Raw genomic sequence first — 26,745 nt, 5'->3', positions numbered from 1 at the left:
TTATACCTCTGTAATTTGAGCACTCACTCTTATCCCCTTTGCCTTTGTACGATGGCACTATGCACGCATTCCGCCAATCCTCAGGCACCTCACCATGAGTCATACATACATTAAATAACCTTACCAACCAGTCAATAATACAGTTACCCCCTTTTTTAATAAATTCCACTGCAATACCATCCAAACCTGCTGCCTTGCTGGCTTTCATCTTCCGCAAAGCTTTTACTACCTCTTCTCTGTTTACCAAATCATTTTCCCTAACCCTCTCACTTAGCACACCACCTAGACCAAAACACCCTATATCTGCCACTCTATCATCAAACACATTCAATAAACCTTCAAAATACTCACTCCATCTCCTTCTCACATCACCACTACTTGTTATCACCTCCCCATTTGCACCCTTCACTGAAGTTCCCATTTGCTCCCTTGTCTTACGCACTTTATTTACCTCCTTCCAGAACATCTTTTTATTCTTCCTAAAATTTAATGATACTCTCTCACTCCAACTCTCATTTGCCCTCTTTTTCACCTCTTGCACATTTCTCTTGACCTCCTGTCTCTTTCTTTTATACATCTCCCACTCAATTGCATTTTTTCCCTGCAAAAATCATCCAAATGCCTCTCTCTTCTCTTTCACTAATAATCTTACTTCTTCATCCCACCACTCACTACCCTTTCTAATCAACCCACCTCCCACTCTTCTCATGCCACAAGCATCTTTTGCGTAATCCATCACTGATTCCCTAAATACATCCCATTCCTCCCCCACTCCCCTTACTTCCATTGTTCTCACCTTTCTCCATTCTGTACTCAGTCTCTCCTGGTACTTCCTCACACAAGTCTCCTTCCCAAGCTCACTTACTCTCACCACCCTCTTCACCCCAACATTCACTCTTCTTTTCTGAAAACCCATACAAATCTTCACCTTAGCCTCCACAAGGTAATGATCAGACATCACTCCAGTTGCACCTCTCAGCACATTAACATCCAAAAGTCTCTCTTTCGTGCGCCTGTCAATTAACACGTAATCCAATAACGCTCTATGGCCATCTCTCCTACTTACATACGTATACTTATGTATATCTCACTTTTTAAACCAGGTATTCCCAATCACCAGTCCTTTTTTTATTTATTTATTTTACTTAATCGCAGTTTCCCACATCACCGAGGTAGTGCAAGGAAACAGACAAAGAATGGCCCAACCACCCACAAACATGCATATATACATAAATGCCCATACACGCACATATACATATTTATTTATTTATTTTGCTTTGTCGCTGTCTCCCTGCGTTTGCGAGGTAGCGCAAGGAAACAGACGAAAGAAATGGCCCAACCCACCCCCATACACATGTATATACATACACGTCCACACACGCAAATATACATTCCTATACATCTCAATGTACATATATATATACACACACAGATACATACATATATACCCATGCACACAATTCACACTGTCTGCCTTTATTCATTCCCATCGCCTCCTCGCCACACATGGAATACCATCCCCCTCCCCCCTCATGTGTGCGAGGTAGTGCTAGGAAAAGACAACAAAGGCCCCATTCGTTCACACTCAGTCTCTAGCTGTCATGCAATAATACCCGAAACCACAGCTCCCTTTCCACATCCAGGCCCCACACAACTTTCCATGGTTTACCCCAGACGCTTCACATGCCCTGATTCAATCCACTGACAGCACGTCAACCCCGTTATACCACATCGATCCAATTCACTCTATTCCTTGCCCACCTTTCACCCTCCTGCATGTTCAGGCCCCGATCACTCAAAATCTCTTTCACTCCATCTTTCCACCTCCAATTTGGTCTTCCACTTCTCCTTCCCTCCACCTGATGCATATATCCTCTTGGTCAGTCTTTCCTCTCTCATTCTCTCCATGTGTCCAAACCATTTCAACACCCTCTTCTGCTCTCTCAACCACACTCTTTACTACCACTCATCTCTCTTACCCTTTCATTACTTACTTGATCGAACCACCTCACACCCAATATTGTCCTCAAGCATTTCATTTCCAACACATCCACCCCCCTCTGTACAACCCTATCTATAGCCCATGTCTTGCAACCATATAACATTGTGGGAACCACTATTCCTTCAGACATACCCATTTTTACTCTCCGAGATAATGTTCTCTCTTTCCATACATTCTTCAATGCTCCCAGAACCTTCGCCCCTTCCCCCTTCCTGTTACTCACTTCTGCTTCCATGGTTCCATCTGCTGCTAAGTCCACTCCCAGATATCTAGAACACTTCATCCAGTTTTTCTCCTTTCAAATTTACCTCCCAATTAACTTCTCCCTTAACCTTACTGAACCTAATAACCTTGCTCTTATTTATATTTACTCTCAACTTCCTTCTTTCACACACTTTACCAAACTCAGTCACCAACCTCTGCAGTTTCTCACCTGAATCAACCACCAGCACTGTATCATCAACAAACAACAACTGACTCACTTCCCAAGCCCTCTCATCCACAACAGATTGCATACTTGCCCCTATCTCCAAAACTCTTGCATTCACTTCCCTAACCACTCCATCCATAAACAAATTAAACTGCCATGAAAACATCACGCACCCCTGCCACAGACCAACACTCATTGGGAACCAATCACTTTCCTCTCTTCCTACTCGTACACATGCCTTACATCCTTGATAACTGTTCACTGCTTCTAGCAACTTACCTCCCACCCCATATTCTCTTAAAACCTTCCACAAAGCACCTCTATCAACCCTATCATATGCCTCTCCAGATCCATAAATGCTTCGTACAAATCGATCTGTTTTTCTAAGTATTTCTCACATACATTCTTCAAAGCAAACACCTGATCCTTACATCCTCTACCACTTCTGAAACCACATTGTTCGTCCCCAGTCTGATGCCCTGTACATGCCTTTACCCTCTTAGTCAATACCCTCTAAATATTTCTCACATTCTGTTAATCAAAGATCTGGTCCATACATCTACCATTTCTGGAACCACATTGTTCTTTCCCAGTCTGATGCTCTGTCCATGCCACCACCCTCTCAGTCACAACTCCCTTATACAGTTTACCAGGTACACACCACAATCATATAACTCTGTAAGTCAGACACTAACCTTTATATAATTGCCCTATACATGCGTTCTGCCAACCTTCATTCACGTCACCATGATCCATACATACATAAAAACCGTAAAACACAGCCATCCCCTTTCTTAAAGAATTAAGTTGCAGTACCATCCACTCCAGCAGCCTTGCCACTTTCAACTCCTCTTTTCTTTATCTATCTTTCTATTTCTCTAATGCCTTTTCCTCTGGGAACTCCCATCAAGGGTTGGCCATGGTGAAAGAGTCTTCACTTATCCCTGTCCTTGCATGCCTTCATCAGGTACACCATTCCGTGCATTCTTCCTTGATTTCTCTCCCTCCACTATTCCTCCACCCTATTTACCCATGTCACAGGTAGTCTTCCACTCACTCCAACCCCTTTGGTTGTATTGTCATACATTCTCCTCGTAAACTCTTAGTCTTGCGTTCTTTCCACATGCCTAAACCACCTGAGTATTACATTTCACCCATTCTACCACTCCACAGTTCATTCCCTTTGCATTCCTTGCTATACCACATCTCTCATACACCCTTTCATTTCTTTCTTCATTCCATCTAGTCTCACCACATGCTCTTCTCAAATAGCTCATTTACACAGCCTGGATTCTTTGACCTCTGTGCTTCATTCCATGTCCATGTTTCGACTGCATAGGTCAGGGTTGGGAGGATTATGCTGTCTCTTAATCCTCTCCTTGCTTCCATACTTACACCTCTACCCTTCATTATTCTATTAAGGGACCCAATGACTTCTACCCTGTCCTGCTCTCTCCCTTATCTCTCCCTCCATATCACTGCACTTATCCAAAACAGCTCCCAGATACTTAGATTCCCTCCACCAGTATTTTTTGCCCCTTATCCACAGCACAATTTAGTACACTTTCTTCTCTCACTCTATATGGTTTTACAAAATCTATACTTTCACTCTGGTTTTACAAAATCTATACTTTCACTCTGTTTTCTTTGGAACACCATTACTTTACTTTTACCTGCTTTTACCTTCTATCTCTTCTGCTTACACACATCATAAAACACACAAACATTGTTTTGCAACTCCTCTTCACTCTCCACAAACAACACAGTATCGTCAGCAAACATCTTTGCCACTAGCCACCATATCTCCACCACACTCCATCTCTGCACCCCTTTTCCCTAGGTTTGCTTTCATCTCTCTTATCACTCCATCCTTATATATTTATTGAAAAGCCATGATGACATCACACAGTCTTGCCTTGCACTTACATGTTTCCCAAAACTTTCTCTCAGCTCTCCATCCACTCTTACACATGCATTTGCTCTTCATAGAAGGCTTTTACACCATACACCATATAACAGTTTTCCCCCTATACCATATATCCTTAACACATCCCACAAAACATTCCACTCGACTCTGTCACACGCTTTCTCCAGATCAATAAAAGCAGCATACAACTTCTTACCAGTCACTAAAAACATTTCCATAGGCATCTTTACTATAAAAATCTGATCCACACATCCCCTACCTTTCCTGAAACCCCCTTGCTCTTCACTTATTCTGCGATGAGTCACTTCCATCACTTTCTCTATTGATATTCTTGCATACACTTTTCCTGTTATACTTAACATACTTATTCCCCTATAATTGTTACATACACCCTTAGCACCTTTTCCTTTGAATAAAGGAACAATGATAGCTTTCACCCAATCCTGAGGCACATCTTTCTGTTTCCATGCTAAATTACATATAAGATGCATCCACTCCATCACGCTGTCTCCTCCTTACTTCAGCATTTCAGCTGTAATCTCATCCACTCCAGGTGCCTTTCTTACCTTTAGCCTCAGTATTGCCCTTCTTACCTCCCTCTTTGCTATAGGCCCCTGCACTTATATCCTCTTCCTTCCTTCCTCCCTTCTGCCACATTCATCAGTTCTTCAGATTGCTCTTTCCATCTTACTTTCACTTCCTTGTTTTGATTCAGCAATTCCCTTTCCTTACTTCTCACATCAACTTTTCCACTCTTACATCCACCTCTTTCTCCTCCTTCCAGTATAACTTATTATCCCAAAACTTTTCACTTATCTTTCTTTCAAAATCTTCATCTACTCTTTCTTTGGTTTCCTCTATCAGCTTCTTAACATTCTTCTTACATTTTTTGTATTCTTCCCTCCTCCTTTGCTGAACCTCTACTAGTACATTCTTATTAAGCAATCTGCCATATGCCTTTTTATTCTCTTTCACAGCATTTCTATAATCTCTTCTGTCCATCATGCATTGCCCTTTTTATTCCTGTATCCTGCTACCTTGTATCCATCTACTGGTTCTACAACCTTTACTAGTATTTCTCTAAACATTTTAAACACCTCATTCACACATGACTGCATTCCTACATTGTTACTGCACTTCCATCTAAGCTTTCAGTTACCTTCCTTTCATACTCCTCCCTGTATTTTTCCTGATTCATCTTCTTGCTTGCGAACACTTTTACCTCTCCATTGTTCCTTACACCATACCTCCACTTCTCCCTGATCCTCATCCCAGCAAGAACTGCAAAATGGTCAGAGTCTCCAAAGAATCCTCTCATGACTAGCACCCAGCAAAGCTTTTCTCAGTCTTTCTTTATTTCCTTTATTTGTTGCCAGGTGTATATTATCTTACATCTCTCATTCCAGTGTTCAAGACTGTAAAGCTCTAGTTCTTTTCATCTACCATAGTGATTCATATGCTCAGTTCCATTTTATCTTATTTGTGAAATATTTCTGTATTCTCCCTATGTTATTTGATTCAGTTTGCTTTAATGGTAGCCATACACCACAACAGTATTCAGGCTTACTTCTTGTATATACATTAAACATCAGAAATTTTTGTCATTTTGTTGCAGATGTTTTCAATAACATATCACTCATTTGGTGTGAAAGCACTATCTTTTATACATGTTCCTTGAATTCATATATTTCACTGATGACTATTCCCAAATCTCTGACATTTGTTTGACTCTCTATTTCTTTTCCTGAAAGACCTCTGTATGTAGGCTTTGGAGAACTGTTATCTGTCTATGAATATGTTCAAATTTCTCTTCACTGAATTCCATTATGTACTCATCTTCTCAACTGTAGATATTGTCCAGATCACTTTGAAGTTTCTCATGATTTTCCACCCTTTCTCTTGCTTTACTCAGTCTGCAAAACAACTGAATACACTGTCTCTTACTACTTTATCTATGTCTCAGTGGATAAGGGTAAGGAAGGGGTAGCACTTCTGCAATGGTAATGTGTGAAAGATTGTAAGAAAGTGAGCATCAGACTGATGTGTGTAAAAATGATAGTGGATTGGGAGAGGTGGGTGATGATTGGTGTTTATGCACTTGCCTATGAGAAGGATGATGATGAGAGGCAAGAGTCTTAAGAGCAGCTGTATGAGTGTCAGCAGTTTTGATGCAAGAGATCGAGTATTACTGATGATTAATTTGAATGTGAAATAGAGTACTGGGCAGTTTTTGGTATGATTCAGTCATGTTAATAGAAACAGTGAGCAGCAAGTGATTTTTTTTTTTTTTTTTTTTTTTTTGCCGCTGTCTCCCGCGTTTGCGAGGTAGCGCAAGGAAACAGACGAAAGAAATGGCCCAACCCACCCCCATACACATGTATATACATACGTCAACACACGCAAATATACATACCTACACAGCTTTCCATGGTTTACTCCAGACGCTTCACATGCCCTGATTCAATCCACTGACAGCACGTCAACCCCGGTATACCACATCAATCCAATTCACTCTATTCCTTGCCCTCCTTTCACCCTCCTGCATGTTCAGGCCCCGATCACACAAAATCTTTTTCACTCCATCTTTCCACCTCCAATTTGGTCTCCCTCTTCTCCTTGCTCCCTCCACCTCCGACACATATATCCTCTTGGTCAATCTTTCCTCACTCATTCTCTCCATGTGCCCAAACCATTTCAAAACACCCTCTTCTGCTCTCTCAACCACGCTCTTTTTATTTCCACACATCTCTCTTACCCTTACGTTAATTACTCGATCAAACCACCTCACACCACACATTGTCCTCAAACATCTCATTTCCAGCACATCCATCCTCCTGCGCACAACTCTATCCATAGCCCACGCCTTGCAACCATACAACATTGTTGGAACCACTATTCCTTCACACATACCCGTTTTTGCTTTCCGAGATAATGTTCTCGACTTCCACACATTCTTCAAGGCTCCCAGAATTTTCGCCCCCTCCCCCACCCTATGATTCACTTCCGCTTCCATGGTTCCATCCGCTGCCAGATCCACTCCCAGATATCTAAAACACTTTACTTCCTCCAGTTTTTCTCCGTTCAAACTTACCTCCCAATTGACTTGACCCTCAACCCTACTGTACCTAATAACCTTGCTCTTATTCACATTTACTCATAACTTTCTTCGTTCACACACTTTACTAAACTCGGTCACCAGCTTCTGCAGTTTCTCACATGAATCAGCCACCAGCGCTGTATCATGAGCGAACAACAACTGACTCACTTCCCAAGTGAGTCAAGTGAATTTATGTACTGAAAAAGTATTAATGAATAGGAGTTTCTGGTTTAAAATGAGGGACAGGCATAAGTATACATGGAATAGGAAAGATATTAAAAGGGCTTTATTTCATTTTTTACTAATTGATAGGCATGCAAAAGAGAGTCTCTTGGAAGTGAATGTGCTGAGAGGGACAGCTGATGACATTTCTGATCATTACATGGTTGTGGAGAGGGTGAAGATTTGTTGAGGCTTTCAGAAAAGAGACTTGTCTGAAGATATGCCTGGAGAAATTGAAGTAGAATGGCAAAAGACGAGAGTAAACAAAACTAGGGAAGTGGTTGAGGAATGGGAGGTGTCTAGGGAAGTTGTGCTGGCATGTGCGAGAGAAATGTAAATGTTTGGGAAGTGGGTAGGTGAGAAAGGTTTATGAGTGATGGAATGACATGAGTGATGGAATGACAGAGTTAGGTTGCTAGTGAAAGAGAAAGAGAGTTGTAGACATTACATTACTTGCAGAACAGGCTTGAAGATGAACAGATTATGTACAAGGGGAAGTGGCTGGAGCTGAAAAAAAGAGGGCAAGTGAGAGTTGGGGTGAATATCATCAAACTTCATGGAGAATAATGTATTTTGAAAGGAGGTTAACCGTGTGAGTGAAACAAGAGAACAAATGGGAACATGAGCAATGGGAACAAATGGGGAAGTGGTTACACGCAGAGATGAGGTTAAGAGGAGATTGAGTGGTTACTTGGAAGGATTGTTTCATGTATTTGGTGATAGTGCAGCAAATGAAGGATGACTGAATTGGGAGTTATGTGAAGTGTGAGATTCATTGCAACTGGTGTGGTGAATAGAGAGGATGTGAAAGTCCTGAATGAAATGTGGCAATGCAGCTGGAGTGGATAGTATTGCAGTTTAGTTTCTCAAGAAAGTAGGTAACTGTGTTTTTGACTTGTTAGGTAGAGTTTTTAATGTGTGTATGGATTATGTCTAAGGATTGGCAGAATGCCTGTATAATGCCACTTTTTTTATGATTGGGTGATGGGGAAGGTAGATGCAAGGGTCTTGGAGTGAGTGGAATGTGTGCAGTCTGCAAAGGGTGAGGGGTCCTAGGAAGTAAGTCGGTTGTTGTTTGCTGATAACATAATACTGGGGAGCAGGTTCAAAAGAGAAAATGTAGAAATTTATGTCTGACTTAGGAGATTATGTGGAAGGAGGAAGTTGAGATTAGATATGAATAAAAGCAAGTGTATTAGCTTTAGCATGTAGAGAGAGGATAATTGGGGTGTGAGTTTGAATGGAGGAAACTTGGTGGGAGTCTGGTGTTTTGAATACCAGGGAGTGCATATAGCAGTAAGTGGAACCATGAAATTGGAGTTGAGTTATAGGATGGGTGAGGGGGCAATTGTTCTGGGAGCTCTGAGGAATGTGGAAAGAGCAGTCGCAATCTGGTAGGGTAAAAATGGGTATGTTTAAGGTATACTAGTACTCCCATATTGTATGGGTGTAAGACATGGGCTTTAGATCAGCATGTGTGGAGGAGGCTGTATAGGTTGGAAATGAAATGTTTGAAACTAATGTTTATTGTGAGGAGGATTGATTGAATAAGTGATAAGAAGGTAAGAGGGATGTGTGATAATGAGAAGAGTATGGCTGAGACTACTGAAGAATATGTTCTGTAGTGGTTTGAACATAAGACTATGGCTGAGAGTACTGAAGAATATGTTCTGTAGTGGACTGAACATATGGACTGACTGAATGAAGAGAGGTTGACAGATGATACATTTCATAAGTGAAGGGGACAAGAAGGTGAAGAACATATTGGAATTGGAAGGATGGGAGTACTCAGGGCTTGAACATGCAGAAGGGTGAAAGGCATGCACAGGATAAAGTGATGTGGTATGCAGGGGAAAGTGTGCTTTCAGTGGACTGAACCAGGCATATGAAGCAGCTTGGTTGTGGATAATGGTCCTTGGTTTTAGTGCATTACATACATATGCAAGAGAATAGATGTGAGATAACGAGGCCTGTTCTTTATGTAGCGCTACCTCACTAATGCAGGAAGCTGCAAACTAGTATAGAAAAAAAATATCCCAGAAACCAGGATTTCTTTCAAAAGGCTGCTTCACCCCAAGGCTGTTCTACTTCTTTTTTCTTTACATTTTTTTTTTTTTATTTATTGATAAGAAGACAATATTTTTCTGAATTATTTTTGAAAATTGTGTAATACATTTGTCTCTGGAAGGGTCCTACTTGTTTTCATATGTTTAAAAGTTAACGCATTCCCGAAGGTACTCTTTTGTCAGAGGTACCACCAACACCCTTCTTCATTCTTATCGTCTAGCTAACCCCAGTATTTATCCCCTGAATATTTCCAGACCATTCTGCCTCTTGCCCATTAACTTAATATACTCAGGAGTCAAAATATCAACATTCCTTTCATCAAACATAGCATCCTTCTATCACTTCCTCTCATCCTGGTTACATCCATGCGCATTCAGAAACTCCAGCCTGAGCTGACGAAGAGAGATCTATATTTGGCTCTTATTTTATTGTAAAGTGTTGTATTGGGTATGGTTATTGTTGAGCCTGAAACAGTTTAGTTGATCTGGGGCTTATTTTACAGTAGAATTTAAGCTTTTACATTTGTAGTAATATGTTAAGGTTGATTTTGATTTTACTTTTCAGAATGTTGACATATTGAAAGACCCAGATGTTGTGAAGCAGCTAGCAAATATCCTGAAGACTAATGTTAGAGCATGCAAGGCATTAGGACACCCATTTGTGTCTCAGGTGTGTATTAACTATATTATTTGAGAATGGATTACCTATAGATACTAAATATTTACATTTACATATAGATGAAAGGGTATCCCCCTAGCTTTTGTATTCTTTTAACTGACATTGAAAGTAGCATGTTAAGAAGATAATAATTTCATTATTTTACATATTTCTCTTTTCTCTCTTTTTGATATATTTGATCCATCAGTACACTAAAAAAGAAATTTGGCTTATCATACATACTAGCTATGACTCAGCAGATATCTCATATATGAGAAACTGCTGCCTTCATTTTTTGATATCTGAAAAATGAAAGTGGTATGAGATTTACGAAAATTAGAGGAATTTAGGAAATTTGGTAGATGCTCTTATTCTTAGGAGTTCAAAAGTTGAGAAGCATCTTACTTCATCTTCAATGCGGCATTTTCAGGAAGTAGAATTGCTCTTGGCCTGATTTTTCAAGGGCATATTCTGCATTGAATAGCAAAAAGAATTTTTTTTTATATATAAATTTTTGTTTTTCAAGCTTGTTAGCAGCCATTTCTTGTGTTACCAGTGTAATGCTAGGAACAGATAAAGTAACAATACTTATTTGCTGACATCTATTCTGTAGCCTCTGCGTATAATGCACTGAAACCAGTGCCCCCTATCCCCATCCTAGCCCCACAGACCTTTTGATTGGTTTTCCCTGACCACTTCATATGTCCTGTTTTAGGCCAGTCACTGCACTTCACCACATCATTTTATTGTACCCATCCATATGACACATTTCCAGCATGTTTAACCCCAGATAACTCAGAGCAGGCTTTAGTAAGTGAGTGAGGAGAGACTGACCAAGAAGATGTATGTGTCAGAGGTGGAGGGAACGAGGAGAAGTGGGAGACCCAACTGGAGGTGGAAAGATGAAGTGAAAAAGATTTTGAATGATCGGTGCCTGAACATGTTGGAGGGTGAAAGAAGTGCAAGGAATAGAGTGAATTGGAACAATGTGTTAGGCCGGGGTCGACATGCTGTCAATGGATTGAACCTGGGCATGTGAAGCATTTGGGGTAAACCATGGAAAGTTCTGTGGGGCCTGGATGTAGAAAGGGAGCTGTGGTTTTGGTGCATTATTTCATGACAGCTAGAGACTGAGTGTGAACGAATGTGGCCTTTGTTGTCTTTTCCTGGCACTACCTCGCGCACATGATGGGTGAGGGGGTTGTTATTTCATGTGTGGCGGGGTGGCGATGGGAATGAATAAAGGCAGACAGTATGAATTATGTACGTGTATATATGTATATGTCTGTATGTGTATATATATGTATATGTTGAGATGTATAGGTATGCATATTTGCGTGTGTGGACGTGTATGTACATACATGTGTATGTGGGTGGGTTGGGCCATTTCTTTCATCTGTTTCCTTGCGCTACCTCGCTAACGCGGGAGACAGCGACAAAGCAAAATAAATAAATAATACCATTGCTCATGTGAAGCAGGACTGCCCCGTTCCATAAGTAATTCTTGCAATAAGTGTCAGCCATAAATCAAAATGTTCTATGTTAATGCACATAATGCACAATATATATTTTCTGAAGTAGAGACAGTCTCACATGATGAAAATTATAACATAACTAGTGTCTAAGTTGGGAGGAATAGCTCCGCAGAGTTGATTTACACAAAAGGTACATGCATTTATGCACTTTATCTACTCATTGTAAATAGGAATGGATATAATTGCATTTAAAAATTAGATGTAGATAACACTTTTATTTCAACCTTCAGTTTCACCCCTTTTTTGCTACACCTTCATCATGATCACTCCACAATCTCCAACCTTCTACTGCCATTGCCACGAGGTCATTGCTATCACCATTGCCTAGTTATTTAACCAGCACGATTACCAATTACCCAATGTTAACAATTATATAGACCAATGTGGGATTGAGATTCGGTGGACCAAGGGTCATAGAACTTAATCTAACTTTTTTATCTTGACTGCTGAATTATTTTTGTCTATGTTTTAGGACAATTTTGTCATTATGGTTTAGAATGTTTTAAGGTGTTGATAATCTGTTAATTGATGTAAAATAAGATTTTATAGCTCGATGATAAATTTTCAGCTTGGGCGCATCTACCTTGATATGTTGAATGTTTACAAGGTTATGAGTGAAAATATCAGTGCAGCTATTGCCCTTAATGGTGAAGGAGTCACCAAACAACCTCTCATCAAATCTATGCGTGTTGTCAAGAAGGAAACTCTGAAGCTTATCTCAGGTTGGGTGTCAAGGTCAGATGACCATACGTTGGTGTTGGATAACTTCATTCCACCATTGCTGGAAGCAGTTTTAATGGACTACCAGGTATGTTAGATCCTTTTACTTTCACTTAAGGGGGTTTTCAGTACAAAATAGATTGCTTGTTGCATTTAGAAATTTTTTTTCTTGAGCAAATTTTGGTTAGTAGCTTATCATTGTGCTGTTTGTTTGGCATGTCAGACTTAAGTGTACTGATTAAGATATGATTGAATAACTTGATGGTTAGTTTTTAAGAACTGGCGTCTTTCATGGCACCAAAGCAGTCTCCTGGAAAATTTGCATTACTGTTACCAAGAGAAATTTGGAAATATTAAAAAAAATAGAAAATAAGTTCATTTATGGTGTTGAAAACGCCAAGTGGAAGATAAGTTCTTTTATGGTGTGAAAGATGCCTAATATTGGAAAATAAGTTCATTTATGGTTTGGAAGATGCCTATTGATTTTAGGAATCAAATTTGACATTGAGAAACTTTGAACTTTTTTTTTGAATTTTAAGATAGAAAGTGCTAAAAGTTTTACAGTTGAAATTGGGTTGTAAGATGTACTAAAAAGTGCTAAAAGATTTACCGTTGAAATTGGGTTTTAAGATATACTGGAAATATTTAGTTTGAAATGATGTAAGTGGGAAAAGATATGTATAAGGTACTGGAAATATTTAGTTTGAAATGATGTAAGTGGGAAAAGATATGTATAAGGTTAGAGGAGGACTGTTTTCTTCTCCCCATACTTGCTGCTATTTTTGTTTTATGAAAAATAAATTTGTGCATGGAAAGTCTCACCTGCATTTTGATAAAGGAAGCTTGAAGAACTTGAGCTTTGTGGCTGCTTGTCATAGAGTAGGGGGCTGGTGGCCCATGTTCTTCCCTTATTAGCCCATTTATGGGGATTATTTAACATTCAGGCCATGAGTTAACTTCATTTTGGAAAAACACCTTACTGACTCTGTTCACAAATATTGGTTTTAGATAGTGCTGGTACTTTATTAGGGTAGTTGAAATTCATAAGTCAGTGTGTGATTACCAAACTGGACTGAAAACAAGCGTCTGTCTTTCAGTCTTCCTCTCATAGAGTGCTAAGTTAGTATTGTCAAAAAAATTTGCATTTCTCTGGGATGCGTTATAGAGAGTTACCAACTAATCCAATTTCTTGAAAATTTCATGATTATGATCAAGTTCTGTGTTTTCTTTATTCATGATAAAGTTCGTGATCTTAAAGCTTTCATTTCATTGTAAATGAATAGATGACCTCTACTTGTGCTGTATGTGCTGTTGAGGTTGCATTTTTATTGTAAGCTTCAGTAGCATGTTCAAGTAGCTGACTTGACCAAGAAAAGAAATTAGCAGTTTTGAGTGTGGTCCATCAGATGAACATAGTTCCATCTGTGGAAGGTCAAGAGATCATTGTACGTGTTTATCAAGCAGATTTCCAGGTACTAGTTCCACACATTTTGATGGAGAATTCTTGAAAAAGATGTTGACATCAGCTAAATTCAGGGATGTTAGCAGTCAGTACCTGTTTGCTAACTTGGTCAGAGTTAAGTTGTCATTACTGATCATTTTTCACTGTAATGCAGATTGTGAAAGAATGACTTCATTTGTTGGTAAAGTGTGAGTAAACTTCAAAGCACTATCAGCATACACGCTCGCTACGCTGTTCCTCAGAAAACTTGTCACTCATTGCTCATGTTTTAGGCAGAAATATCATGAATCCCTGATTGAAACTGCCAAGAGTCCAACATGAAATGATTGAAAGTAAACAGTTTGCATGTGTTTGCTGAGCAGTGTCAGAACACATAATAATTCTTTACATGTAAAATGTGTCTGATAATGTATGAGCAGTGTACAGAATGCAAAAATTATGAGGAGACACTTGTACAGGTAATGCTTGTTTATGCATTAAAACCTTGAATCTTGAATCATACATAAAAAAAAATCTTTTTGTCTTGTAATTTTTGTTATATCCATGTTGGCACACCTAGTTGTATATTGATGTAAACTGATGTATTTAATGTTAATGACTTTCAGAGAACTGGTGTTCATTCTGCACGTGAACCAGAAGTATTATCCACGATGGCAACAATTGTTAATAAGCTAGAGTCGCATATAACTCAACAAGTCCCAAAAATATTTGATGCTGTCTTTGAATGTACTTTGTCAATGATCAATAAAGACTTTGAAGAGTTTCCGGAACATAGAACAAATTTCTTCCTTCTTTTACAAGTAAGTTTCTTAATTTACAGTGTAACTTACTTATCATGTAGAGGACAAAAATCATTTTGTGTATTATTTAGTTTATCCATAGGACATTAGCAAATAGGCATAAACAGAATAATGTTAATATCTAAAACCATAGGAGATATAGAAGTTATGTCATAAGATTCCTTAGAACCTTATTTCTGAATTTAGACAAAGTGAGTCAGATATATGATAGGGTCTTTCCTTACCCAAAGAACATTGAACAGCATGTCATTTGAAATGATATTCCACATAACTGAATATTGCAACATTAACAGTTTCAGAAGTGATAGAGGATGTGTGGATCAGGTGTTTGCTTTGAAGAATGTATATGAGAAATACTTAGAAAAACGAATGGCTTTGTATGTAACATTTATGGATCTGGAGAAGGCATATGATAGAGTGGATAGAGATGCTCTGTGGAAAGTATTAAGAGTATATGGTGTAGGAGGCAGGTTGCTAGAAGCAGGGAAAAGTTTTTACTGAGGATGTAAGGCATGTGTACGAGTAGGAAGAGTGGAAAGTGATTGGTTCCTAGTGAATCTCGGTTTGCAGCAGGGGTGCGTGATGTCTCCATGGTTGTTTAATTTGCTTATGGATGGGGTTATTAGGGAGGTGAGTGCAAGAGTTTTGGAGAGAGGGGCAAGTATGCAGTCTGTTGTGGATGAGAGGTATTGGGAAGTGAGTCAGTTGTTGTTCGCTGATGATAACAGTGTTGGTGGCTGATTTGGATGAGAAACTGTAGAAGCTGGTGACTGAGTTTGGTAAAGTGTGTTAAAGAAGAAAGCTGAGAGTAAATGTGAATAAGAGTAAGGTTATTAGGTTCGGTAGGATTGAGGGACAAGTTAAATGGGAGGTAAGTTTGAATGGAGAAAAACTGGAGAAAGTGAAGTGTTTTAGATACCTGGGAATGGGTGTGGCAGTGGATGGGACCCTGGAAGCAGAAGTGAGTCACATGGTGTGTCAGTGGTGTGTCTCTAACATAGTGGAAATCAAGCTGAGTACAAACATGGAGGAGGATTATGTTAGATATGACCACTGCGGTACTCCAATAATGCAACAAAATATAACCCAAAGAAAGCTCAAAATGTTTGGGTTAGAATAAGGAAGATGAGCACTGTATGGAAAGGGAAAAAAAAAAGAATTACAGACCTTCTGAAAAGGCCACAACTTTCCCAACAAAGAAAGAAATCCAATCAATTGAAGAAATGGGACAGACCTTGAACTTGAAATGTTATATGAAACAAAGGAAAAAGGTGGGGGAGCTTTTGTTTTTATGCAAAATGCAGTTAAGGATCACAACATCCTTTTATGGATGACTGCCAGGAGATGAGTAAGATTCTGGAAAAGCAGGTTTATCAGAGTTCATTGATCCAAAAATCACCTCAAAGATAGATAACCTAACAGACTTCTTCCAAGACAACAGTCCCCTCAAAAACAGTAATCCACCGTATGTAATATAATGGATATCATCCCAGGATTTCAAGAATCATTAAAAGCATGCCCATACTCTCTGCCCCATGACTGGACTCGTGGGACTTGATCCTCATGAGGAAATGCAAAACACTACTTGCATGAGCATTGAACATACTTTGGAGGAAAGATCTAGATTCTGGCATCATCTCCAAGAGATTGAAGCTGACTCAGATCTCCCCACTCCACAAAGGCAAAACAGTCCCAAAAAAATTTTGATTGATAGCATTAAATTTGCACAGTATTAAAACCTTTGAGAGAGTTCTAAGAAGCAAAATGATTGAATTTATGGAACTGAACAACTTACAAAACCCAGGACAAATTGGTTTCTGGGTGGGAACTTGTTGTTTTCCCAGTTTCTTGTCCAGTGGGTTGTTGATGCTGTAGAGAGCCTTTGTTGTCTTTTCCTAGCGCTACCTCACACACATGAGGGGGGAGGGGGATGGTATTCCATGTGTGGCGAGGTGGCGATGGGAATGAATAAAGGCAGACAGTGTGAATTGTGTGCATGGGTATATATGTATGTGTCTGTGTGTGTATATATATGTGCACATTGAGATGTATAGGTATGTATATTTGCGTGTGTGGACGTGTATGTATATACATGTGTATGGGTGGGTTGGGCCATTTCTTTCGTCTGTTTCCTTGCGCTACCTCGCAAACGCGGGAGACAGCGACAAAGCAAAATAAATAGATGAATAAATATGTTCACACACGCACATATACATACCTGTACATCTCGTGTATACATATATATATATATATACACACAGACATATACATATATATATATACATGTACACAATTCATACTGTCTGCCCTTATTCATTCCCATCGCCACCCCACCACACATGAAATGAAAACCCCCTCCCCCCTCATGTGTGCGAGGTAGCGCTAGGAAAAGACAACAAAGGCCACATTCGTTCACACTCAGTCTCTAACTGTCATGTGTAATGCAGCAAAACCACAGCTCCCTTTCCACATCCAGGCCCCACAAAACTTTCCATGGTTTACCCCAGATGCTTCACGTGCCCTGGTTCAATCCATTGACAGCACATCGACCCGGGTATACCACATCGTTCCAATTCACTCTATTCCTTGCACGCCTTTCATCCTTTTGCATGTTCAGGCCCCGATCACTCAAAATCTTTTTCTTTCCATCTTTCCACCTTCAATTTGGTCTCCCACTTCTCCTCATTCTGTCCACCTCTGACACATATATCCTCTTTGTCAATCTTTCCTCACTCATTCTCTCCATGTGACCAAACCATTTCAAAACACCCTCTTCTACTCTCTCATCCACACTCTTTGTATTACCACACACATCATCGTCTATACCTGGAAAATCCCAGAAGGCATGGTCTCGAACTTATGCTCAGAAAGTTCCTGCTAGCATGACAGATTTAGAAGACTGTAAGACTTTACCTCAAAAATCCAAACGTATAATGTGCACAAAAAGAGAGTATGTCTGAAACATCTGGGTCCAAGAGTCAACAACCATTAGAAATATTATGGGATGCACAATGGAGAAGGTTATTAGTGCCTTGGACAAATATTTACAGTGTACCAGATCAACCAGGCTGTGGAGGGTAGGTGGGTTCGAGGGCTGTGGCTTCCAGCAATATGGTATGCCAGTAACCCAACCCTTGTCTGGCCTGGGCTTTGGGAGTAGAAGACCCATAAAGACTTCACCTGGTGTTTATCAGACAGTTGTGAGATGATGCAAATTCAGTAATGTAATCATCACTCTGTATGTTAAGGTAAAGGATGTTACTGAAAAGTTGGCTGACATAACTAATGTACTGAAATTAACATATAAATCAACTGGCAGAGGTGATGGTGGTGAGGAAGGGAAGGGTTAGGAGGATGAGCTTCATGAAGCAAATACACTTTTATCGTTATGGTTAATGGTTACATACATAAGTATATAATTGCTCATTTCAAATTTTTCTTGTTCACCTTTTCATATGGAAAGAGGTAGTGACAGGAACAAACAAAAAATGCCTAATTTGTTGATATACACTCTGTCATTTATAGTGCACCAAAACCAGAGCCCCTTTTCACCAGCCAAGCTCCACACACCTTTCTCAGGTTTCACCCTGGTTATGCCCATTGACAGCTCAGGCCTATCATTTTGAACATGTCCACCTTCTATATTTGTTTTGCATTTGTGGCTTAAGACTTGTATCCATATAACACTTTTAAGACCTCTCTACCTTCAAACTTACCCAGTTATACCTTAGCAGACAATGACTTCTTCCACAGTGCACCCAGGACACCCTTTGACTCAGTTCGACACACATGGTTCCAGTTGCTGCCATTTCCTCTTCCAGGTACTTATATTGCCAAATCTCCTTTCCACCACCTATCTTACCTCATTAAAGCTTTACATCATCCACTACCAGCACAAACAACCACTTGCACCTCAATGACTACCCTCACCCATGCCACCACCTTTTCCACCTTCTCTGTCACTTTTCTCCTGTATCAATCTCTTCCACCCATCTTAACACCATTTCTGCCACATTTTCCACCATCTCTGCCACCCCATTTACTATCACCATCTGTTCATCCATGATATGCCATCACCACTACAAACATGTGACACCATCACTTCCACCTCACCCACCTATGCCACCACTGCTGCCAACCCTGCCATCACCTTTACAACCATCTTTGCCACTGCTACTGTCATCCTCTCTGCCACCACCTCAAGAACCATTTATGTTAGTATTTTTGCCATTCTTTACTGCCACCCCTACTGACATCTCTGCCATAAGAAGCAAGATTAAATTACTGTTGTCATATGGTTACCATTCAAACAGTTGGAAATATACAAGTTTGAAAGAACTTAGAAACACTACACAAGCAGAAGTGATGGTCTGGAGAATATAACTATCATGAGAGGCTGAAAGAACTCAAACTTTATAGCTTTGAAAATAGAAGGCAATGTCATGAATATGCCTAGCAGCAAAAAGGTGACATCAAGAATAGTATTTTAGAAATGTAAGCATATTGGCAAGAAAGATATTGAATTACCTGGAAATATACTCAAAAGATATTAGATAAAAGTATGAGAGTCCATTTAAAATGTAGGTGAGATTATTCAGTACATTCCTTGGAGAAATGATAAAAAACATTAGCAGGTACTTTGGATGAGGTCAAATGCTGATGAATCCTTGAGTGACAGCTGTGTAAGGTGTGTGATAGTAGGGATACATAGTATTATTTGTCAAGCACAACATTGGTGAGCGCAACACACAAGCCTTGCCATTCTGGCATATGTTTGTTGTAGGTACTTATAGGTTGGTAAGTACCACCTTTTAACAACCTCTGCCATTACCCTTACAACCATCTTTATCACCAACTTTCTTACTACCACCTGTTCCACAATTTTGCCACCATCCCTCTAATCATCTGCGCCATCTCTGCCGGCTTAACTGCCACCACCATTAGAACCACATCTGCTACCACCCCAATTCAGTTCTCAGCTTTTGCTTGAAGTACTAGGTTCTTATGTTGATACAAGTTGATGAGTGTTTTACTGTACTCCATCTGCTAATGGTTAGGTTACACTGCAAGTGAGAAGTCACCTTCAGCAAGGTTATATCATCGTACAGTGAATGGAAGGGAAAGCAGTTGTGTCAGGGAACATCTTGCTCCAATAAAGTTCATCATTTCATTTACCCCGAGCAGAGAGCAGCCTTGGGACTCGATGAACCTAATGAGAGGGATCCCTGGGTGGAGTAACAATGAAACTGATAATCACTTCAGGCTTTAGATGTGGTCTTATTGATTACCTTTGTTTAACAGATTACCTTTGTTTAACAAAGGAAATCACACTAGTATCTCAGATAAGTGTGTTTTGTAAAATGCATGAAAAGATAATGACAAAACAAGTGGATGATTACTTGCAAAGATGGAAGTACCTAATTGAGAGGCACATAGGCCTAAGAGAACTGTTACACATATTCTCTTTTTTCTGAACCTCTTTCATAGAGTGAGACCTGTTTTGACATGATTTATGTTGGTGGTTTGTGTGTTCTTGGACCGACTGCTAGAAGTCATTAGAACTCCCACATAAGACTTTGATAAAGAAACAGGAAATTCATTAGACAAAAAGGGGAGACTCCCTCTCTCAATGGAATGATAGTGAAAGAGAACAGATTACATGTCTGAGGAGCCTTATCTCAGTGGGTTAGGGTAACCAACCAGTGGCATGCCACAAGATTTGACCATAGAGCCATTATTATTCATGATCCAGGAGGACTGAAATTTTATATAGAATGTGAGTTCAGATGATACTTAAGTCAAGAGAGAAGTAAGGAATGACATAAAAAATGACAAAAACGTAGATAGGAAACTAGAAAAGCTTCATAGTTAATCAGATACTTATTGATGAGTTTTAGCTTGAGCAATAGTAGAGTAATGAATATGGTTTGCTGTCAAAGGTTTCAATTTGACTTTATTCTAGTGGGAAACAAGCTATGTGAATTTGTGTTTAAGAGGGAATGGCAGTCAGCAGTTTCCAATCTCTTGCCAGATATTTATTAGTGAGGCAGACTGTCTAGTGGTCATTATAGGTTTAGGAATGCACCCAGTACATGCACAGGGAATTTTTTCAATAAGTTATTTCAGCCTAGACACACATTAGAATATGCATCGTTCATTTGGTCTCCACTTTCATAAAACAAAAAGACGAATGAGAAGATGTGGTGTAGGGGCAACAAAATTTGTACCTAAGTTATGGGAAGAGGCTAATTGGCTGTAAAGTTGCCCAGTATGGAAGAAAAGAATAAGAGGAGACATAGTTACAACCTTCAGATATCTATATTAGCTTAAATCAACTTTGATATTGAACAGTATTTTGAAAGATACAAGAATTGAGCATAGAAAAGTTACAGCAAAATTTGTTTAGAAAAAAATGTAAAGAAGGACCAGCACTGTAATGGAAGTGTGGATGGATGGAATAAATCATGTATTATGACTGAATGCAGGCAGTTTGCAGAAGTTTAGAAAGTTGTATGACAAAGAAGCCTCAAGAGATGGAACCCCATGAGTACTGAGCTCTCTGTGCTATACAGGTAGGTGATTAATTACACACATGCCCATGAACTCTCATGCATCCATCCATTAGAGACTGCTATTGAACCACCAGCTGTGCTTTGTCTTAAAGAAAACCCAAATTCTGTTATTTGTTTTTTTGAATATGTGAATTACTTGTAATATAGTGGACAGTAGTTGATAGGCAGCCACCGACCATGGAGGTATATTACTAGTACTACTGCCTGGTTATTGGGAAGGTTAGTGATAGCTGCGTAGTGAACCAGCACTTCAGTGGTTGTCAAGTTGCACTTCTCTGACCCAGGTTGCTGTCTTTTCTGTTCGCCTCATCCACACTGGGACTCCTGGCATTCTTCTCACAAACAGAGTCTATCCTTGTCACACATAACACTTGATAACACTTAACTCACATAACTCATTCTTCACAACTCTAGATTTTCTTAAGGTGATTGCTATGTGCTAGCCCTGCCTTCTGGGGAACTGATAGGAGCAGTAGATAGAATAAGTAGGTACGAATATTAAACAGGAACATTAGGTAGAAGTGGTAGGTTGGAATATTAGGTAGGAGCCTCAGAAAAACTGCACTAGAGTTGCCCTCTGCCAATGGCCTGTTAAGGGTGAGGCACTAAAGGATAAGAAGGACCATTGGAGATCAGCTGTTATGGAGACCTTTTGCTGTGACCACCTCTTTCAGCAAGTTCCTAAAGGGAATGAGCATCATGGATATAGATAGATGTATGTGTATATTGTAAGATAGATTGTAATAATTTCATTATTTTATAATCCTCATTACTGTTTCATTGTTTGCAGGCTGTGAATACCCATTGCTTCTCGGCATTACTCAGCATTCCTCCAGCCCAGTTCAAACTTGTGTTGGATTCCATCATATGGGCATTTAAACACACCATGCGTAATGTGGCAGATACTGGCCTTCAGATTCTTTACCAGTTACTGCAGAACATCTCAGCTCATGAGCGTGCTGCAAGCAGCTTCTACCAAACATATTATACCGACATTCTGCAGCATATCTTTTCAGTTGTTACAGACTCTTCACATACTGCTGGTGAGTTTTTCATTTTTTAATGAATTCTTTAGCTTCCTTCCCATTATTTTCATTTGCAGAAATTAGCTGAAAAATTATGGAAGCAGATATGCATCGAATTACAGAGGTGTAAGATCGTTGAGTATGGGAGAGCAGTGATTGTGAGGGTGAAGACATGTATAGAACAACAGATTAAGGAGGGACAGCTTTGTTTCAGAGGTGGTAGAGGATGTGGGGATCAGTTGTTTACTTTAAAGAATGATTCAGACCGATACATAGAGAGAGACAGAATGATATGTGTGTAGCACTTATGGATCTGGAGAAAGCATATAAAGGGATTGATAAAGTGCCAGATGAAAGGTTTTATGAATGTACGTTGTGGGAAAGGAACAGCTAGAAGCATTGAGAAGTTTTTATCAAGGGTGTAAGGGAGCATTAGGTAGAAGAATATTAGATAGACACATTAAGTAGAAGTGATTGGTAGGGACATTAGATAGGAGCCTCTGAAAACACTGCAAGAGTTGCCCTTTTGCAGTAATCTAAAGGGTGAGACACTAAAGGCTAAGTAACAGTACTTGAGTTCAGCCGTTATGGAGACTTTTGCAGTGGCCACCCCCTTAAGGGAGTTCCCAAAGGGAACAGGCATCAGAGATATAGACAGATAGATAATGTGTGTGTATGATTAGGAAGAGAGAAGAGTGAGTTGTTCCAAGTGAAGGTTGGTCCAAGGTAGGGGTGTTTAATTTGTTTATAATGGGGTGATGAGGGAGTTAAATGCATGAGTCATGGAGAAAGGGGCAAGTATACAGGGGGCATGGAATTCAGTCAGTTGTTGTTTGTTGATGACATAGCTCAGGTGGCTGAGTCAAGTGAGAAGCTGTTGAAATTAATGACTGAGTTTGGAAGTGTGTGTGAAAAGGGAAAGTTAAGAATAAATGTAAATAAAGGAAAGGGTGGAGGGACACTTTAGTTGGGGTATGTGTATGAAAGGAGAAAATCTGGAGAAAGTGAAGTGTTCTAGATACCTGTGAGTGGACATGGAAACAAATGGAAGCAGAAGTGAGTCATAGGGTGGGTGAAGGGGATAAGGTTCTGGAACCTTTGAAGAATGTGTAGAAAGAGAGGTTGATATCTAGTTGGGCAAAAATGGGTGTATTTGAAGGTACAGTAGCCCCAGTAATGTTGTAGGGATACGAGTTACGAGCTATGGGTGAGTATGTGCAGAGAAGTGCGGATGTGTTGGAATCGAAATATTTAGGGATAGATTCCTCGTATTAGGTTAATCAAGTAAGTAATAAAAGAGTATATATTTATTATGCTTTAAACATTACAGCTGAGTGTGAATAAATGTGGCCTTTGTTGTCTTTTCCTAGCGCTACCTCGCGCGTATCCAGGGGGAGGGGGGTGCCATTTCTTGTGTGGCAGGGTGGCAACAGGAATGGCTGAGGGCAGCAAGTATGAATATGTACATGTGTATATATGTATTTTTCTGTGTATGTATATGTATGTATACATTGAAATGTATAGGTATGTATATGTACGTGTGTGGGCGTATATGTATATACATGTGTATGTGGGTGGGTTGGGCCATTCTTTCGTCTGTTTCCTTGTGCTGCCTTGCTAATGCGAGAGACAGCGACAAAGTATAATAGATAAATATAATAGATATTATTTATTATACTTGATTACTGTTTCCTGCCTCAGCAAGGTAGCTACAGGAAACAGATTAAGAAAGAATAGCCCACCCACTCATATATATATATATATATATATATTCTTTTCTTTCTTTTAAACTATTCGCCATTTCCCGCGTTAGCGAGGTAGCGCTAAGAACAGAGGACTCGGGTGGCTGGAAATCCTCCCCTTTCTTGTTTTTTTTTTAATTTTCCAAAAGAAGGAACAGAGAAGGGGGTCAGGTGAGGATATTCTCTCTAAGGCCCAGTTCTCTGTTCTTAATGCTACCTCGCTAACGCGGGAAATGGCAAATAGTATGAAAAATATATATATATATATATATATATATATATATATATATATATATATATATATATATATATATATATATATATTTTTTTTTTTTCTTTTTTGTCGCTGTCTCCCGCGTTTGCGAGGTAGCGCAAGGAAACAGACGAAAGAAATGGCCCAACCCACCCCCATACACATGTATATACATACGTCCACACACGCAAATATACATACCTACACAGCTTTCCATGGTTTACCCCAGACGCTTCACATGCCTTGATTCAATCCACTGACAGCATGTCAACCGCGGTATACCACATCGCTCCAATTCACTCTATTCCTTGCCCTCCTTTCACCCTCCTGCATGTTCAGGCCCCGATCACACAAAATCTTTTTCACTCCATCTTTCCACCTCCAATTTGGTCTCCCTCTTCTCCTCGTTCCCTCCACCTCCAACACATATATTCTCTTGGTCAATCTTTCCTCACTCATTCTCTCCATGTGCCCGAACCATTTCAAAACACCCTCTTCTGCTCTCTCAACCACGCTCTTTTTATTTCCACACATCTCTTTTACCCTTACGTTAATTACTCGATCAAACCACCTCACACCACATATTGTCCTCAAACATCTCATTTCCAGCACATCCATCCTCCTGCGCACAACTCTATCCATAGCCCACGTTCGCAACCATACAACATTGTTGGAACCACTATTCCTTCAAACATACCCATTTTTGCTTTCCGAGATAATGTTCTTGACTTCCACACATTCTTAAAGCCTCCCAGAATTTTCGCCCCCTCCCCCACCCTATGATCCACTTCCGCTTCCATGGTTCCATCCGCTGCCAGATCCACTCCCAGATATCTTAAACACTTCACTTCCTCCAGTTTTTCTCCATTCAAACTCACCTCCCAATTGACTTGACCCTCAACCCTACTGTACCTAATAACCTTGCTCTTATTCACATTTACTCTTAACTTTCTTCTTTCACACACTTTACCAAACTCAGTCACCAGCTTCTGCAGTTTCTCACATGAATCAGCCACCAGCGCTGTATCATCAGCGAACAACAACTGACTCACTTCCCAAGCTCTCTCATCCCCAACAGACTTCATACTTGCCCCTCTTTCCAAAACTCTTGCGTAAGACAAGGGAGCAAATGGGAACTTCAGTGAAGGGCGCAAATGGGGAGGTGATAACAAGTAGTGGTGATGTGAGAAGGAGATGGAGTGAGTATTTTGAAGGTTTGTTGAATGTGTTTGATGATAGAGTGGCAGATATAGGGTGTTTTGGTCGAGGTGGTGTGCAAAGTGAGAGGGTTAGGGAAAATGATTTGGTAAACAGAGAAGAGGTAGTAAAAGCTTTGCGGAAGATGAAAGCCGGCAAGGCAGCAGGTTTGGATGGTATTGCAGTGGAATTTATTAAAAAAGGGGGTGACTGTATTGTTGACTGGTTGGTAAGGTTATTTAATGTATGTATGACTCATGGTGAGGTGCCTGAGGATTGGCGGAATGCTTGCATAGTGCCATTGTACAAAGGCAAAGGGGATAAGAGTGAGTGCTCAAATTACAGAGGTATAAGTTTGTTGAGTATTCCTGGTAAATTATATGGGAGGGTATTGATTGAGAGGGTGAAGGCATGTACAGAGCCTCAGATTGGGGAAGAGCAGTGTGGTTTCAGAAGTGGTAGAGGATGTGTGGATCAGGTGTTTGCTTTGAAGAATGTATGTGAGAAATACTTAGAAAAGCAAATGGATTTGTATGTAGCATTTATGGATCTGGAGAAGGCATATGATAGAGTTGATAGAGATGCTCTGTGGAAGGTATTAAGAATATATGGTGTGGGAGGCAAGTTGTTGGAAGCAGTGAAAAGTTTTTATCGAGGTTGTAAGGCATGTGTACGTGTAGGAAGAGAGGAAAGTGATTGGTTCTCAGTGAATGTCTGTTTGCGGCAGGGGTGTGTGATGTCTCCATGGTTGTTTAATTTGTTTATGGATGGGGTTGTTAGGGAGGTGAATGCAAGAGTTTTGGAAAGAGGGGCAAGTATGAAGTCTGTTGTGGATGAGAGAGCTTGGGAAGTGAGTCAGTTGTTGTTCGCTGATGATGCAGCGCTGGTGGCTGATTCATTTGAGAAAGTGCAGAAGCTGGTGACTGAGTTTGGTAAAGTGTGCAAAAGAAGAAAGCTCAGAGTAAGTGTGAATAAGAGCAAGCTTATTAGGTACATTAGGGTTGAGGGACAAGTCAACTGGGAGGTAAGTTTGAATG

At 39.9% G+C, this 26,745-nt stretch overlaps 1 protein-coding gene across 3 annotated transcripts in view; it reads left to right on the top strand.

Annotated features, from left to right (window-relative positions):
- Positions 1 to 26,745, top strand: part of emb (exportin-1 emb) — a 149,085-nt gene that overhangs the window by 111,367 nt on the left and 10,973 nt on the right. For all 3 annotated transcript variants that reach the window (XM_071678569.1, XM_071678751.1, XM_071678663.1), the window contains exons 14-17: positions 10,310 to 10,414; positions 12,506 to 12,745; positions 14,725 to 14,919; positions 22,282 to 22,534. In XM_071678569.1, coding sequence (XP_071534670.1) covers positions 10,310 to 10,414; positions 12,506 to 12,745; positions 14,725 to 14,919; positions 22,282 to 22,534 — 793 coding nt within the window. The remainder of the gene's footprint in view (positions 1 to 10,309; positions 10,415 to 12,505; positions 12,746 to 14,724; positions 14,920 to 22,281; positions 22,535 to 26,745) is intronic.

Source organism: Panulirus ornatus, chromosome 1 (assembly GCF_036320965.1).
Source record: "Panulirus ornatus isolate Po-2019 chromosome 1, ASM3632096v1, whole genome shotgun sequence".
Taxonomy (NCBI): Eukaryota; Metazoa; Arthropoda; class Malacostraca; order Decapoda; family Palinuridae; genus Panulirus; species Panulirus ornatus.
The sequence above is the reverse complement of the archived record's forward strand: the minus strand, read 5'-3'. Positions and strand labels throughout refer to the sequence as shown.